At 32.7% G+C, this 17,213-nt stretch overlaps 3 protein-coding genes across 6 annotated transcripts; 1 reads left to right on the forward strand and 2 right to left on the reverse strand.

The window, feature by feature from the left end:
* LOC107940799 (uncharacterized) lies at nucleotides 1-483 on the reverse strand. The gene has a single exon (XM_016874255.2). It carries the CDS (start codon nucleotides 481-483, stop codon nucleotides 1-3), a length of 483 nt encoding a protein of 160 aa, XP_016729744.2.
* A 3,599-nt stretch (nucleotides 484-4,082) lies between these two features.
* Nucleotides 4,083-8,291, forward strand: LOC107940813 (uncharacterized). 3 transcript variants are annotated; one of them, XM_016874276.2, is made up of 9 exons: nucleotides 4,083-4,350; nucleotides 4,723-4,890; nucleotides 4,971-5,138; nucleotides 5,325-5,591; nucleotides 5,989-6,020; nucleotides 6,099-6,191; nucleotides 6,627-6,783; nucleotides 6,883-7,427; nucleotides 7,525-8,291. In XM_016874276.2, the coding sequence occupies exons 1-9, from the start codon at nucleotides 4,320-4,322 to the stop codon at nucleotides 7,864-7,866; spliced, it is 1,803 nt and encodes a 600-aa protein (XP_016729765.1). In that variant the 5' UTR covers nucleotides 4,083-4,319; the 3' UTR covers nucleotides 7,867-8,291. The 3 variants fall into 3 exon arrangements, with proteins under 3 accessions (XP_016729765.1, XP_040940396.1, XP_040940395.1); XM_041084462.1 differs by having other exon boundaries at nucleotides 4,105-4,350; nucleotides 4,720-4,890; nucleotides 7,063-7,427; XM_041084461.1 differs by having other exon boundaries at nucleotides 4,107-4,350; nucleotides 4,720-4,890.
* A 275-nt stretch (nucleotides 8,292-8,566) lies between these two features.
* On the reverse strand, nucleotides 8,567-15,304 carry LOC107940814 (protein GET4). Of its 2 annotated transcripts, XM_016874277.2 has the most exons (12): nucleotides 15,045-15,304; nucleotides 14,428-14,507; nucleotides 13,852-13,930; nucleotides 13,211-13,292; nucleotides 12,915-13,065; nucleotides 12,455-12,545; nucleotides 11,611-11,694; nucleotides 10,915-10,961; nucleotides 10,173-10,301; nucleotides 9,342-9,426; nucleotides 9,059-9,139; nucleotides 8,567-8,867 (listed from the first exon to the last, which is right to left on the reverse strand). In XM_016874277.2, exons 1-12 carry the CDS (start codon nucleotides 15,090-15,092, stop codon nucleotides 8,859-8,861), a joined length of 966 nt encoding a protein of 321 aa, XP_016729766.1. In that variant the 5' UTR covers nucleotides 15,093-15,304; the 3' UTR covers nucleotides 8,567-8,858. The 2 variants fall into 2 exon arrangements, with proteins under 2 accessions (XP_016729766.1, XP_040940398.1); XM_041084464.1 differs by lacking the exons at nucleotides 8,567-8,867; nucleotides 9,059-9,139 and adding an exon at nucleotides 9,218-9,250 and having other exon boundaries at nucleotides 15,045-15,296.
* Between the last annotated feature and the right edge of the window lie 1,909 nt (nucleotides 15,305-17,213).

The raw sequence follows: 17,213 nt of genomic DNA on the forward strand, positions 1-17,213 counted from the left end.
TTAAACAGGCATAATCAATGGATCATGAATCAATTTCATTATATCATCGAAGGCTCTTAAACAAATGTGGCGAACAAGTTGAGTGATCCTACAAACAATCTCGACACGATTTTCGTGAAAGAAACGGAGAGAAATTTCGTTGCCGGTTAACTTTCGAATCAACGGGATTGTACATTTATCGTCATGGAAATGACTGAAAGGGAACTCGTCGGTGTTTAAACAAATCAAGCATTGGACAGCTTCATCGGCTAATGCATTGATGAGTGGATCAGACCAGGGTTGGATATTGTAAACAAGGTTCAGACCAGGGGTACAACTATAGTTTTCGAGCCAAAGGAATAGAGCCATGACGTGCATTGACTCGAAGGGTTGGCGTTGAAGGTTCAAAACAAGCCTGGAGAAGATGGCTCGGTCTATGGTGTGGAACAGCTTGAGTTCTTCCAAGGAAATTGTGTGGTTCATTGAAGATGAAGATGAGTCCATTGTTGGGTTTTTTCTGGAGGGAATGGGGAAATTGGGTTGTTAATGAGAATTGATTTAGGGGATTTAAATTCATAGAAGGGAAAGGGCGCCATGGAAGAAGGGTTGAGAGTGATGAGTTGGGAATTCTGAAGAGACGCCATGTTTGAGGTTTTTGGCAGAAATGGAAGGTGTGAGAGGGGTTACTTCATTAAGAGTTTTGGAGGCAATGGTCATATATTGAGCAGAGGCTTCGTTTGGTTTAAAGAAAAAAAAATCATAATTTATCAAAATTATTTGGCGGCAACAATTACAAAACATAACCCCAATGTCTAAAGTTTTATAGAAACATGACAAATATTTTTTTAAAATAAATATATTAATTAATTTTTATTTAATTTAAAGTATATTTTTCGGATTAATATTTCTTTTCTTTTACTTTGGCTACCAACTTACCAATTTTAGTTAAATTGTTTTCTTTCGGACCTATAAAATTTTAATGACAATGACATGATAGTTTATGTGTATTAACTTTTAACATGGATAAATTTTTTTAAATCTTTAATAGATTTTTTAAAATTTGTTGAATTTTAAAATATTTATATATATTTTTAATTTTTATAAAATATACGTGGGTGCCACGTGAGTGAACACGTGAGTGCCTGTTAAAATTTTAATATGTTGTTTAAAAAAGATTTTAGAAAAAAAATATAGATAGTGCAAAGGATGTGTTAATGAAAATATTTATTTTTCTACTTGCATTGAAAATTTAATATATGAAAAAAAGTTATAGTAACCATATAGTTAAAAGAAAAATTAAATTAGTTGATTGAGTCTTAACTCGATGCATCAACATTGTTGTCAATGTAAGAAGATATTGATTTGAATGTGCTGAAATGCATTATCCTCTTATTTAAGAGTTGGAGAGATGTTATGAGTAGTTTTAAGTATTGTATTAGAAAGAGCAGATATGATAAGAAGTTAATGAGATAAATGTTCAAAAAAGAAAAAGAAAAACTAAATTGTCACACTTGATCAATTAAGTAACACAAAAGAAATAAATTAGTTTTATTATAGGCCTCGTTCATTTATTTTGAGCAAACTCTCTACCAGTTCACTTTAAAAGGTAACTTTTGGTCTCACTAGCATTGTGTTGATAAATGTGTAAGGTATTACCTTCTCTTTAGATGTCACGAGCAACTCACCTTAAAAATTTTGAACTTTGAAGAGAATTTAAAAACACCTCTTAATATATGAATAAATAAAACTACGATTGTTGAAGAGTTTTGCACTACTTGAGCTTGTGAAATTTAAGATATAGTCATCATAAATGTAAATATGGTACCACTTGGACTACCTTCGATATGACCTCTATCTCTTAGAAATCAAGAGACACTTAAAAGGGCGAAACGTTTCATGAGCAGGAGAGCTTTGGTCCCCCAACAATTTAAAAAAAAAAATTAATTAGTATATATATGTATAGTTAAATCAATCAAATTAACCTCAAAGATTATTTTTTAAATTCTTAGCATATGTTATATATTAAATTAAATTATTAATAAAACTAAATTTTATAATTTTGTTTATAATTTAATTGACACTTCAAAATGAGCTAAAGATACTCAGTTGGGGTTCTTATTTTTATTCTATATGCAGTCTAATAACAATGTTTGAAGCAAGTTGTTTTGTGCTTGAAATTATTAAAGTTGAAAGATTTACTTATTCTCAACAAGAGCCAAATAATAGGTTTAGCATGCAAGCACTGCATGCTTTGAAACCAAATGAAGAATACACTTAGCTCAAAAATATTATCATTTTGAAAGTTGAATTTGAGATTTCAATTGAAGCGTTTTGAATATGACATGCACAATGATGTGAAGCTACAAAATTTGTTTTGCTTGTCACAACTATGCCTCGTTTTAATAGAGACAAGAAGATCAAAAGTTTGTTATCTTCTTGACAAATTTATTAGATTTGTTGTGTCTACAATAATTAGTGAGCGACTTTTTTCAACTATAAAAATTGTTAAAACAAGATTGTGGAATAAGATGAAGGACGAATTTCTTGCAAATAACTTGGTTGTCTACATCAAAAGAGAGATTGTTAAAATATTTACTTCAGATTCAAGTCTTGAAGATTTTTGTTTCTTTAAAAGAACATCTTCACTAAGTTACAAAATAACCAAATCTATGCCACCTCTAAGTGAAAATGGCAGAAGTAACTGTAGTTGTTATTTTACTTTTTGAGAGCCTAAGGTTTATATCTCTAGGTTAGTTAAGTTTAGGGTTGATGGTTGTTGATGGAATATTAGCTCTCTTATTGGAATAAGTTTTTAAAATGTTTTTCTTTGAGGAGTCGATTCAGACCTTAAACAGTTAAGTATTGCTGGTAGAGTATTTATATCCGAACAACCACATGGTGTTACATGCATGCTCCTCCTATTAGTGCAATCTAATTGCAAATCTAATCAGAACCAAAATTATTCAAGTTAACCTGATCTAACCCCTAATACAACAAAGCGGGACGAACAGTGAAGAAGAATTGTTACAAAAGCTATTGGAGAACCAGGCTCAATCATCATGCTTTTGTAAATCAGCCCAATATCCTTGGATTTTGGGTATAACTTCTTTCATATTTATTTATTATTCATGTTAATTTCAATGTTGTATTTTTCTTTTAAAAGAAAACAAAAAAATTACATTAACTTAAGACATGAAATCTTTTTAGGAGTAGCTTTAAATAATATCAAACGTTTCTCTCTATTAAAAGCCATTTTAGTTATGCAGTTATTATTTTTATTTCCTTCTTTAGAAATATATTATAGGAATAATTGTCCAATCTTCGTCAAGAGTTAATAAATCTATATAATCATAACAAAGTTCGAGAATGTCGTGACAAAGTCTTGAATAGCCTTCACAACTTTCACACTATTAGTCTGAATCAATACTCTCTCATAATTTCAAGGTTATATTATATATGCTCTTATTATATATATTTCTTTTGGTAAGAATTAAGGTGTAAACAAATTGAGCTTAACAATTTTTTTAAAAGATTAATTTTTTATTGTTATTTTGTTTCGGTTTCTTTAAAAATATTTTTTGTTTTTTCTTATTACTGTTTTAGGCCAATATCTTAATTGGTTCATGGATAAATAAAATATATATAAAAAAAAACATAATTTATATATAGTAATCATATATTTGTTAAATCTTATAAAAAATTTAAAAACAAAAAATTATTTAATCAAATTTAATTCAACATATATAATTAAATCGTGCATATCACGAAAAAATAATTAATTATTCTAAAAATTAAATTTTTAAAATTAAATTAATATCAAATTTATTCGCAACACTAAATTAATCAAGCGCTTCAATAATGTATATATATTTTTCCTTATTTATTTTACTATTCTTTTGATAAGTACCCTTTAAAAAAATAATATAACAAATTATCAATTTGTAAATATTTGAAAAGTTATTAATTTGTTGGCGAAAGTATACTTCATGCAACTATACACGTGCCATGTTCTCATTTGCCGTTGAATATAAAAAATTACCCGTTTTGGTTACGTTATTATATTCCCATTTTAAGACAAAAATTTAGAATCTTTCCATCTTAATTCATGCTCATAACATCCGCTCCAAGACTCAAATTAATTAGTAATAATTACAAATTAATTGTCAAAAATCTTCAATTTTTCTAATTTTTTTTAAAAAGCTCTCACTTTTTCCCTCTCTTTTCTGTCTCACTCTGTTTTCTTTTCTCAGTTATTTTCTTTATATGCCTTTCAATTCCAATGCAAGAAATAGATAATAAAGAAGGAAAGAGAAATCTTGAAGAACAAATTGTCATCCCAAATGAATATTTTGCATGAACTTCAATTTCCTGGTACGTTATTTTTTCTGGGTTTTTGGTTTTTCTTTTTGTTTGGATGCTGAGGGAAAACAGAGGAATTTTAGGAACACTTTCTTGAATTCTTAGTGATTCATTGTTTCTTTCTTGGCTTTGAAATGATTGGGTTTTATTAATTTTCTGTAAAGAATAAATCTTTACGTTTGGTAGTTAATCATATTTCAAGGAAAACAAGATATTGATGATCTACAAGTTTACTAATTTTAAAAATGATATCTGGATTGAATTTTGATCAAATTATTGTGAAAAAATAACTTTAAACCATTGAATTGGGGTTGATCTTTCCCATTCTTACTATTTATTCATTGAGTAGATCAATTTCTTGATGGAATGTTATTGATTTAGCAGAGGCTTCAAGGACCAGAAAGAAGGTTGATATTGATGGATTCATGCTGATGGAGGCTTCAAAAGATGAAGCATGTCGAAAGGAAGAAGAGAAAAAGACCGATGGATTGGAGTCCAAGTATGATCTTCGCAAGAGTTTGGCTTGGGACAGTGCCTTTTTCACTAGTCCAGGTTGGTTTTTAAGCTTTTAAAATGACTGGTACAATTCCCCAGTAAATATCAACTCATTCATTCGTGATTCATGTTATTAGGAGTTTTGGATCCTGAAGAGTTGTTTGAGACTTTGAATATTAATGGTGGTGACAATGGACTTAAGGAACCAAGTGCTTTACCTTCTGAATCCATGGCAGCAAGTAGGATTGGTGAGTGTATTGCCCGAAGAAGTTTAGCTTGGGATGCTGCCTTTTTTACCAGTGCAGGTATGCGTATTTACACTTTTTTTTTTTTGGTCCTATGAAGGAGTTTGTAGATGTTGAGATTTAAACCTATACTAGCAGAATATTGTATCTTCAAGAGTTACTGTATGAACCAATTAAACTAAACTCGAGTTCCATATTGTATTGTTTTCAAGAATTGGTACCTATTTCCACTTTTTTTATGCTTAGGTGTATTGGATCCAGAAGAGTTGTCTTTGGTAAATAATGGATATAAGAGGTCTGAAATAGTAACACATATATTGCCTGGAACTGAAGAAGAGTTCTGGAAATCTACTGAATCAAACTCAACAATGGAAAGTGAATACTCTTTGTCAAGTCTTGAGATTGATCTCTTTGATGATATGAGAGCATCCATGCACAAATCATGCAAAGCGTCAGATTTGTTGAAATCTAGTTCCAAATTTCAAAGTCAAACAGGCATTCCAAATCCACATTGTAAGTATCTACTTCTTTCAACAATTCTTCATGTGGAACTTATTGAAGGCCAATCATTCTCTAGTTTGCAGCTAAATCTATTTTATTATAGGTTTGACTGTAAAGTTATGCATGTAACCTATGTTACTTGGACTCTTGGAGTTGGTTGAGTGTAGTATATGTGTATGTTAAATTTTTTTATGTATTTAGAGGATTTTTTGAATGTCATATTCCATAGCCACATTCGATTTGGTCCAACATAGCAACTAGCCTCCTTGCTATAGGCTTCTTCAGGATTAGCAAGCCCAAATTTAAGTTCTAGTAAAATAATTTATAACTTGTCCATATGATTCTTTTACATCATGAATTGGTTCTTGAACTTTTTTGCCTTACTATCAATTCTGCTTCTCCTTTGCAGCTTCAAAAAGGGTGGATACTACTTCAATGAGGGTTTGTAGATTTTCTTTTTGATGTCAAAACTGACACCATTTATGTTATTTTTGAGACTCATTCGTTTCAAAATCTTAGGTTAAAACCTTGCCAGCTTCCAGAAGGCCAAAAACTACGGCAGATGGAGTGGGGAAGACATTAAAAGAAGTTACCAATCCTACAAAAGCACAGGTAATTTTCAGTTCAAGATACTGCTACAGACTTCATGGTTATACTCAGACTTAGGGGGACATTATCCCGTACCCATATATGAGTATGTGTCAAACATGAATGTTGGACATGGATGCCTTGGGTAAATGATGAGGTGGGATTAACATAGCTTCATGGTATTACACATGTGCGCCTCATCCATGTTTCATTTGAGAGCTCAGATATAAGCTGACCTTTAGAGATAAGCAATTTCCTATATTTCCTTTCACATATGGTAGGCTCAAATTCTACGTAGTCGTATTTTGCTCATGTTATTTTTTCATATAGTGTATTGTGTCATGTTTTAGTTATGTTTTTCGTATAGTATTCGTGTAATTTTCATGCATGATTGAGTTGTTACAAACTAACCTTTGGATCTCACTGACTTAACTTCATTACTTATGGTTAAACAAACAGCATGGCACTCGAAGTGGAGAACTTGATTCATCATCTTCCCTTAGGCTGTCCAAGGCATCTAACCAGGCCAACCCTTTCTCACCTGGTGCAACCAAAAGAGCTTCATTGGGTGCAAACCAGATGAAAATTAACAATAAAGTCAGAAAAGCTGTATCGGGTAAACATTGCCGTTAACTTTGATTTACTCGTACAATGTTTATATATCTTTTTTGCTTAAATATATATTTTTTGGATTCTGTTTGATTAATGATTATAGGACAGAATATGTCAAAGAAACCTTGTATTGGTGACCGTGGTACACCACCTCCCGAATCAACTTCACGTGTACATATTGTCTCTAAAGATCTTTCAGGATCTGTTTTTGGTCACAATGCTTCTACCCTTAAGTCTCCGAGCTCTCTTAGAAGAAAGAATGATTTGATTGCTTTGGATTCAGATGCTCGGACTCCTTCAAAATCCTTAACAGGGCAAAAAATCAAACAGATAGATTCTTCTCAGCCAACTGGTTTGCAATCCACACCAAAATCTACGAGCACATCTCTTTGTAATTCCATGGATTGTTGGTCTTCTGAAACCTCAGCTTCTTTGAATCATGTCAACAATGATGCTTCTCAAGGTTTAGACACTCAGAACTGTTCTAATGATCAACTTGTTCCAAGTGGAAGTAAAGAAACAAGGTTGCCACATCAAGATGTCGGTAGATTCTCAAAGGGTAGTTGTCATCCACCATCGACTGTTTCAAGAGAAACAAAGCCTTCTGGCCTTCGACTGCCATCCCCAAAGATCGGATTCTTTGAAGTCGTGTGTTTCTTTATTCATTTGCTTTGCTTTATCTTGAGTTTTAACATCACATTCTAGCTGTTGAATGATTTGTTTTTTTTTTTTCCTCGATTGACAGGGAAATTCCAGGGAATTTACTCCAAATGGTGTGAAGTTCCATTCTGGTTTACAAAATAATTGTAAAACCAGAACAAGTGTGAATCATATCAATGGCACACCAAATAGATCAAGGTCTGGAAAGCTTCAATCACCAAGAACATCATCAAGAACTTCAAATCTAAAGGAGAAAAAACTGGGTTCCCTTCAAAATGGAACCCGAAGTTCCATGGATATCAAGCTTAATTGTGCTGCAAAGCTTGAAGTAGAAAAAGCATCACCCGGGACTCTTGAAAGCTCTCCAGCTGCAACTTCAATGGCTGAGACTGAATTATCTTGTGAGTCAACAATGGATATCGCTTGAAAATTTATGGTTTTGGATCATATGTAAAAGGAGATTACAAGGGTAGATTTCAACCTGAAAGCAAAGAACATGACACTCAATTGGTTGAAAAGTCATCACAGGATCAAAAAGAAGATAGATTTCAACCTGAAAGCAAAGAACATGACACTCAATTGGTTGAAAAGTGGTTGAAAAGTCATCACAGGATCAAAAAGAAGAGATTATAGCACCTAAATTCGATGAAAATGAAAACTTATTTAGTTTCAAGAGTCGAGTGGATGTCTTAACTAAGCAGATCGAAGCCATTGATGTCAATGGGGGGATTCGGTGATAGATTTGTAAGGTGAAAAAGAGCGAGATAATCATTCAAAATGTGTTTAGCTTTGATGTTAATCTTGTAAAACATGGTTCATTAGTCCATATTTTTTCCGAGTGTAGTGTGTAAAGGCTGTGTGTACTTCAAAGCATTAGAATCAAGCTTGTCAATTTTGCCCAAGTAACCTAAAATGACTTTAATCCAATGCGACCCAAAACTGAAAGTGACAATTTTTAAAACCTAATTTGACTTGAGGTTGACTTGACGTCCAATTGACAAGAACTTAAAATGAAAAAATGTGAAGCTTGTGCTATTTGTTTTTTGATTTTGAAATAAGTATTGAAAAACAATATTGAAAGAAATTGCAAAAAGGAATAAGTATACTTGTATCAAATGCAATCCATATACCTTACACTCATCCTCAAGTCCAAATAAACATAGGCTATGAATGTAACAAAGGGGGTAAATTTGGTACAAGGTTTTGTGATGGTAAGAAAGAATTACCAGTTTTCTTGGTGTAAGGATAAAAATCACACTCCCAATCAAATGGGAAACATATTACAAAAGTATATTAAACAATTTTGGCATAAAAAGGAATTTGCCATCAAACCGAAGACATAATGAAAATTAGCAGTTCAGGTCTGCCAAGACACTGACAAATTCCAACAAATTCAGGTTGCTGCCATGTTTTTCCTCATCACATCATCTGCACGATAAGTTAAAATGCATAAAGTACGAATCATGTCCATGTAAGTTGATCTAGTTTCCATTGCATTGCACAAGGTGTACCAGACTATGCTCTTGGTTTTCGGAGATGATTCTATATAATATTGTTTTTTTATGCCAGGAATTTCTTATGATAGAAAACAATAGATGTATGGATATGTCGATGATAACCTTGAATAAGTCGCCAAACATCCCTTGAAGCGGATTTCTACGCTGTATACCATAGAACTTTTCTGCAATTTCATCTAGCAACTGAACCATCATGTTTGTGTTAGAATCATATACGTGTAAGCTTTAACTATAAGCCAAAGAGATGATAAAAACGAAACATAATGGCCAGAACAGTTACATGCCCGTTGGGAACTGAAAATAAAGTCGAAAACATGTCTTAAAGGAGAGGAAATAACAATTGGAATAATAAGAGTATTTATGATCTGCAAAATCGATTGCCCACCTCATTGAATGCCGGTTCTCTGTCTATGCTAGACTTGTAATTCATCTTCAACATGTTAAAAAGTGGCAAGGCATCTCTCTCCAACCTGCATGCAAAAAGAGTCTTCAGAACAATGTATTGGACTATGTTAAAATGACCAAATATGGAAAGAATATGCTCTTAGCCAAAAACCAAATACTATGGTTTTAAGTCGGTTTTTTTCATGGATTAAAAAGTAAAATACAAGCATTACTTAATCATCATTATTGCAATTTTATGGTTTTTATCCATGTTACTTGGATTGAGATGTAAGCAGATATGAGAAAGTGCCCGACATGAGTATGTTCACTTTTTTCTAATTTTTCCATGTACTAAAATGGTTCTCGGAAGATCATATCCCCATATGCATGTCCAAAAATGTGTTGGAAATAGTGCTTCAAGAAAAATGAAGATGAAGAGTTGTAGTAACACAGGTTTTTATAGCTTCCCAAACCAAAACCAAAAAGAGTTGTGATATGTTTTGGAGATGGGAGCAGGTTTGTTTATTATACTTTCTTCATCAGTAATTATCTTAAGGCAAGGAAGTTCAATCCAGTCCAAGCACATAAACCTTGAAAATCTGACCACTTAACTGAGGATAAAAACTAGGTCGGAAGGTGAAGTATATGCATCAATATCATCCTTCAACTAAATTGTAGAGAATGCCGACTTCTAACAAGGAAGGCAGTATTGTCAACATTACATGATACTCAACAACATTGCATCGACACCTATTCGCATCGAGAATAGTAGGACCATCCCCTATACACATGGAGCATGAAGTGATGAAAGAGCAAAAGAAAAATAACTTACGTTAGCAACAGAAAGGTGATAAACTGAACCAAATCTGATTCAGGGAAATCAAGCTCCTGGGATTCCACTTGTCTCTTCAATTCATCCATAAGGCAATTAGCACCCCGAAGATTACCCATGGACAAGTACCTATAATGTAAAAGTCAAATTTTCTTCATTAGCTCACAATTTATAACTACATTAAAAATAGAAAAAACAGTCTCCATTTTATCAAGTTTGGACCACGTAAAGATTGAGGGGGGGAAAGGAACCTAAAATCCTGATCACAGATGGAAATTTATAAGTCACGTATGAAAGTTCAACAGATTTAAGTGACATAAGAAACACAAAAGGCAATGGCATATCATTGTAATTCAGTTGTTTTCCATCCATGGATTTTGTTTAGCCTACTCAAATGAATCAATGTATGCTGAAAGATCAAGCAATAGCTAAGTTCTAATTCTGCAATCCAGTTTACTTTTGAAATCAACAGAAAATTTTCAGTCAATGAATATTTTTGAATTAAAAAATGAAATTAATATATAGGTTGAAAGGGAAAACCGGCATGTTAATAATCAATTTATATAAATGTACAAAGGACCACTTTGAAAGGGGGGAAATGGAACCATAGAATTTTGAATTTGAGAACAGAAATTTATGATGTAATGTCAAGATTACAGCACATAGCGACTATAGGTTTCAACGGTAGTTACAACAGGAACAGTAAATTACAGGCCAACTGAGCAGGTTTCAGCAGGCTTACATAAGAACTGCGCGTGCAATTGCTATATCATCTTCATCAGGATAACACTGCATGGTTGAAAAGCATATCAGTCGATCGCATTGAATAAGTATCAAAGGAGAAGTAATCCCCACAGTTGATCATAGAGATGAATCAAAACCCAAGTTCATCAATTGAGTTATGCCATCTTCCATGCACTCTAACTCAAAACTCTTAATTATTTAGAACTCAAAATCCAAGTACATCGACTGAGCTATGCCATCTTCCATGCATTTTTTATGGCAAATATGCTAATTCCTTAAAACAAGCATAGCTTCTTAACCCAAAACTTTAAATAATTTATATACCTTAATTCTTTTGAATACTAATAAGAAATAGGCTTAGATGTAGGATCACCCTAGCAGAAGTAGCAATACATGCAATCGAATTTGAAGACTGAAACTTCCCAAAAAGTATTTATGTCCGTCTTTGATACACTAGCATTGGAACTTTTTAACTCCACAAGCAGGTAAAGAGTTTGTTGTGTGCCACACTTTCTAATTTTAAATAGCTTTTTTTTTTAAAACTTTTTATTATACCTAAGGGTATGTTTCACCCTGTTAAGGTCTCACTGTTCATCTATTATATATTGTATTGCTGCGCGGGGAATATGACTTTGAACTGTGTGCCTCCAACCATATTCATAACAAGGAGAGAGAAAATAAAAAGAAAATTAACCTTGCTCATGAAATTTACTAAAGTAGAAGCAAACTTCTTTGGGTTGTTTCCTCTAACAAAATGATATGACACTTTAGCCATGTTCTGCAAAAGAAAAAAAATCATATAATTGTTGGCATCCACAATCCACATGCATGTTAAATAATGAATGGACAATGAAAAACAATATACAATGAGGAGCAAGAAATAAGGTCACTTTTCAAAGTCTTGCATGGATTAAAAAGGAAGCATCTAATTTATTGACCAAGCATATTTTAACAGAGAGACAAAGGACCTCAAGAAAGACACCACAATGAAAATGATGATTTTGCCATAATAATAACTACAATGAACGTAATAGGCTTACTAAAGTTTTAAATGCAAAATCCCAAAATCTCGATACATAACTAAAGCTGAGAAGGTTTCAATAGGTGTAAATAAACTAGTTCAAGCCAACCAATCAACCAACAAATATGGAGATATCATTTTCGAGTACATAACGAACAATGTATGGTTACTAGAACAGTGTACGTGTTCTTTTACTCATTTTGAAGTGAATATAGGTTTCAGATTGGGATCATCTCTGCATGAAGTGCTCATACATACCATGCCAAGAGCATGCTTCCTTTTTATCATGAAGGATGCATACATTTACTGAAGTTATTCACATTTAGAAATTATATAGAATCTACCCATCTTAATTACAAATGTAAACGAAATGAATGTATCAAATAATGCTAGTGCATTATCTGCAAAATATTAAGTTTTTCATTAGCATACAGTAAATTATTAAAACCTTGTAAATCAAGACAAAAGAAAAATGTGGTTGAAGCAAAAGCAAAGTCAATTTTACTTCAAAACCTACCAACTCGGTAGACTCGGAATATATGTATTCAGCCAGCATAGCATGCAGTTGCGGATCACCATTTCTGGAAGCACCGAACTCTGCAGACCACCTAAAACCGAAAATAATAAAAACAGTTCAGGGAAAATAAGTAGTGTTACCATTAAACACAAATAAAAAAGTCTTTTATTCTCTCTTCTGTTTTCATGTCTTTCATTTTCGTATTACTCGTGACCGTAAACAGTATAATCTTATGCCCCCACACATATTGCAAATGTTGAGAGGATGTCATTCATCTCTCAAATAAGAAGTATAACTGGAGAGGCCGTTCCTTAATAACTTCAATCGACATGCCAATACTTGATATAATAGCAATTGGATAATCTGCCTAATATAATTTATCTCATGAATACATAGCACAGAAATCATAAAAAGAAAGAAAACAGCTAATCAACAAAATAATATGGGAGTGATGCCTCACTTTATTGCAGCTCTTAAGAACGATGAGCAGCCCTCTAGACATGTTTTTGCTGCCCCAAGAGCTTCAGTAAATTCTCGAACATCTTCATCATCTAACATGTTACTAGGCAAGGGCACCTTAGGAAACACCTCATAGATTTTCCTGACACGGTCTAACATACACATTTTGTTATAATCACAAGAGAAGAAACGGCAGAACTAAATAAACTGAACAGCTATATTTAAAATGGCATAATGAACTTTATGGTATCTTTTTTCCACACTGATAAGCAAATCAAACTACAAGCATGTACTGACCAAGGATGTCTTCATTATATGGAATTTTCCCTTTGACAAGTGTATCAACAAACAAGACAGCGAGCTCTGCCCCACAAGTAACCTGAAAATTCATTCCTGTGACTTCAATACAATGGCCTATGAAGGACAACAATGAAGAATACCAGCACAATGATTTCTTCATGCAAATTTCACATAAAACAGCACAACCGTTTTTAAGTGATTATCAAGTAAAATCCAATGCTAATTTGCATTTAAAACCATGAAATAATGCTAAGCTGCAGTAGATAGCTTATCCTAGCCTTTCCAATGCTAATTTGCATCATTCTTGCATATGAAGTTATATTTTGAATAGGAGGAAGGTCAACCATGTATGTAAAGCTTATAAACCATGAAATAATGGCATTACTATAATGATGTCATCTTATATTACTTTCAATTTAAGCTTTACAGTAGCCTTTCCAATCTGAAAACCCACACTCTAACCTGAAGAATCCTAAGGAGATAAACGAAAATAGACTGATACCAATCATCTTCACTACATTCTGAAGCCAAATTTCAAATAACCAATGTAAACTACATTATGCTTTAGCACAAAACATTGAGCAAAAACTTTACTAACAATCTCTGGACCAATGTAATTGAAGGAGGAAAAAGAAAACCTGGCCATGCTTCAACTGGAGACATGCACCCGACTCAAGCAGATCCAAGGCCTCAGAATATCTTTCAGCAGATACATATCTGAAATAAAAAATGCATGTCTCAAAATCAAAGATAAGTCTTCCAAAGTAAACTAAGGCATCAAACGTGGTATGCACCATTGCTAAATTTGTCCCAACTGCATAATTAGTAACATAAAATAAAGAATAAAAAGGGAAAACTCAAATTACTTGCTCCCTTACTTAACTACTAAGATAGAATCCTAAAGCAAATTGGAAACAAAGAATAATGCAAGCAGAACATGCTAGCCTACTCAATCTTACAAGCCTTTTATCCAACCATAAGGGGATTTACCCCATTAAGCCCCATCCAAGACTAAGTACAGTTAATTCCTATGTTGCTCAGGCTCTTTTCTTTTACTTTATTTGTGAAGTCCCTTTGTTTGACATGTACAATGGGCATGGCATTCCAACCCGACATACACCCGAGAAACGTAGAACAATAACAGTTCTAGAAATTTTTAACTCTTAAAAATAATAAAATAAAACTGGTGATGGCAAGCAGTCATAGTGTCATACCGTGCACTTATTGATTTGTACATCTGCTGAGCTCCATAGAAATTACCCTCATTTATAGCTTTCTCTAATTTATCAATATTCTGCATTTCATATCAAACGCAAAAACCAAAGCAATTAGAAATCATTCTTCACCAAAAAAATAAACTCATACTTCGATATAAAACTACACTATTAATTGGTCTAATTAGAAACCATTCCTCAGCATAAAAAAAAAGAGTAAAATCATACTTAAATCTAAAGCTACACTCTTTATTAGTTTTCTCTTGAATTATAATAATAATAATAATAATAATAAGAGCTTGTTTTTTCAAAGAACAGAACTTTCCACATGCAAATACTACAAACCCAAGATTAAAATAACAAAAAGGTTTAAAATCTCCTCTTTTTGAATGAAACTTTCCATCCTTCCAACCTCCTACACTTCTATTTTCTTACCAACCAAACAAAAGCTTAGGGAACAAGTACATAAATGTAAAATATACAAAATTATCAATTTGTTTCTTTTTTTTCCAGTTTTCCACGAAACAAATGATGGGTTATTTCTAATTTTTTTTCCTTCACTGAAAATAATCTCAAAAAAAATATATACTGAAAGCAATAGAAATAAAAAAGAACACCTCTTGAACAGGAGGAAGTGCGGCTCTTCTTAGTTTTTCTCTTGACATTTTCCCTTGATATCCTCTTTCACTTCTACTTCTTCAACGGAAAGAAAGTACTGATTTTTCTTCTTCTTATTCAGAAAGATCTGATTTCTTTTTCCTTCTATTGATTTTTTCAGTTCACTTCGATCATCTTTCAATTCAATCGGAGAGAATTCAAACAAGTCGAAAATGGGCTGGGCCTTTTTCAACAAATGGTTTGGCCTTTCCCCTTTTTTTCTTTCTATCACTAAAAAGGTTGATATATAATTTATCCTGAATTTGTCCGAAAGCACTTAGTTAATACTCAAATCTCGTTACTCACTTTCGCACTATCAAAATTAATTTGTATTGATGTGATATCGATAGTTAATTCAATAATGACTCATAATAACCTCTTAATATGGCATATAACGAATATAAATTTAAAAAATTAAATATATATAAATTAATAAAATAATATTTTTGTTACTTAAAAAATAAATCTAAACAAATGTTTATTCAAATACATTCGAATCTTGATACTTCTTTATCTAAATTCATTCTAAAATATCAAGTTATTATTATTTAAAAATTAAAAATATATAATAAAAAAAAGTATAAAAGTATAAAAAATTATATGAAAAATAACTGGATTATCCAAATTCAATGTATTTTTAAGGTTTAGAACCCACCATCCCATCAGACGGGTCTTCCTCCTTAAACTGAACTTTCTTCGTAGCCCGTCCAACATCCCGCAGCCCCACGCCGTGTCTGCCGCCACCATCACTCACTCCCATCGACACATCCATTATATATAATATATTTTCAAGGTGCTCGTTAACAAAATTTAAATTTATCAGTCCATCACCAATGTATTAGTCCCTCCTTTTTTAACTCTATTGCCTTTGTTTAATGATTCATTTTCTCAACTATTAATTTTATATTAAATAAATTAATATTTTTTATCCATATAATTATAAATTCAATGATTCAATTCATTAAAATATTATAAAATTATGTAAAATTAATTGTGATTGGGTTATCACAGTTTTTTTTTTTTGGTATATTTCATATTTATTTTACGTTTATGTTTGAAGTTCGTGACTGCTCATTCCCATTATGTCATCTCTAAGGTTTGAATCTAAGTCTTACCCTTGAGAGTGTAATGTGCCTTACTATTAGAACCAAGAAGCAAACAAGCAACAAATCATGTAAATTTAAGGATAATGTAAATCCTGACATTGGTAACCTCCATACTCTGCTTTCACTTCATCAAAACAGATTTGGCAATCTCCAAGTTTTCCTTGTTTTAAGAGTGGAGAAGAAGATGATGATGTCGCGAGACTTTTGATTTTGAGCGGCAATGAAGTGCAATTTGTCTGGACTTGGAGGTGGCATGGAAGACATATATAAGAAATAAACTTGCCAATGGTGCCACATGCATTACAATTGAAGGAATCATTTCTGAAAAGCAAGCTGGATGGATGCTCATGATACCTATTATCTTCAGTGACAGGTCTTGGCCAGATGCATTATCATCGTCTTCCTTTTGACATTCATCGCAAAAGAATTTGGTTTTATCAAACTGAAGATGAAGGGATTATCATCCCTATGATTTTCGAGGAAGATGAAGGGATGTTGGTGGCCATCATCCTTGAACACGTCTTTCTTTATCAAACATAAAGCACATTTGATGTTAAGACAAAAGGAGCACTCGCCGCACGTATAAAACAACATTTTACATTGTTCCTTGCAGAATGCACAAGCAGCCTTTGAATTCCACTCTTTGGAGTATAAGCCAGTGATTGGAAAGGGTGCCACTTTATGTAAGAGGGAGCATGGGCACATTCCCTATGAAGGTGATTGTTGCAGTGTACACAACTGAAGCGTGAAGCCGATGCCACTTCCCCACATCCCGAGCAGCAAGCTTTTTCCCAACACCAGTAGATGCTCATGAAATTCATGTAAACTATATATGCATAATCTTGTATTCATATAAAAATTCTTAATTTTATTCAACAAAACTATAACGTATAATAATGTGTTGAGTTGGATGTGTATCTATAAAGTTGCTTCCTTTTGGGTTTTTTCTTGAAAGAGTAAGAACATTGTCGGATGACGAGGTTAACCAAGATTTTCTTTTTCCTTTTTTGGAATAATTCTTAA

The sequence above is a fragment of the Gossypium hirsutum genome, chromosome A13 (genome assembly GCF_007990345.1).
Source record: "Gossypium hirsutum isolate 1008001.06 chromosome A13, Gossypium_hirsutum_v2.1, whole genome shotgun sequence".
In the NCBI taxonomy this organism is placed as follows: Eukaryota; Viridiplantae; Streptophyta; class Magnoliopsida; order Malvales; family Malvaceae; genus Gossypium; species Gossypium hirsutum.

Excerpts from the sequence above, each read along its gene's own strand:
- LOC107940799 (XM_016874255.2), bottom strand. The coding sequence starts at position 483 with ATGGACTCATCTTCATCTTCAATGAACCACACAATTTCCTTGGAAGAA.
- LOC107940814 (XM_016874277.2), bottom strand. The coding sequence starts at position 15,092 with ATGTCAAGAGAAAAACTAAGAAGAGCCGCACTTCCTCCTGTTCAAGAG. Across the intron at positions 13,931-14,427 it reads TACAAATCAATAAGTGCACG|ATATGTATCTGCTGAAAGAT; the intron begins GTATGACACTAT and ends TTTTTATTTCAG. Across the intron at positions 9,140-9,341 it reads GAGAACCGGCATTCAATGAG|TTGCTAGATGAAATTGCAGA; the intron begins GTGGGCAATCGA and ends ATGATGGTTCAG.
- LOC107940813 (XM_041084461.1), top strand. The coding sequence starts at position 4,320 with ATGAATATTTTGCATGAACTTCAATTTCCTG. Across the intron at positions 6,021-6,098 it reads TGGATACTACTTCAATGAGG|GTTAAAACCTTGCCAGCTTC; the intron begins GTTTGTAGATTT and ends TCAAAATCTTAG. Across the intron at positions 6,192-6,626 it reads CCAATCCTACAAAAGCACAG|CATGGCACTCGAAGTGGAGA; the intron begins GTAATTTTCAGT and ends TTAAACAAACAG.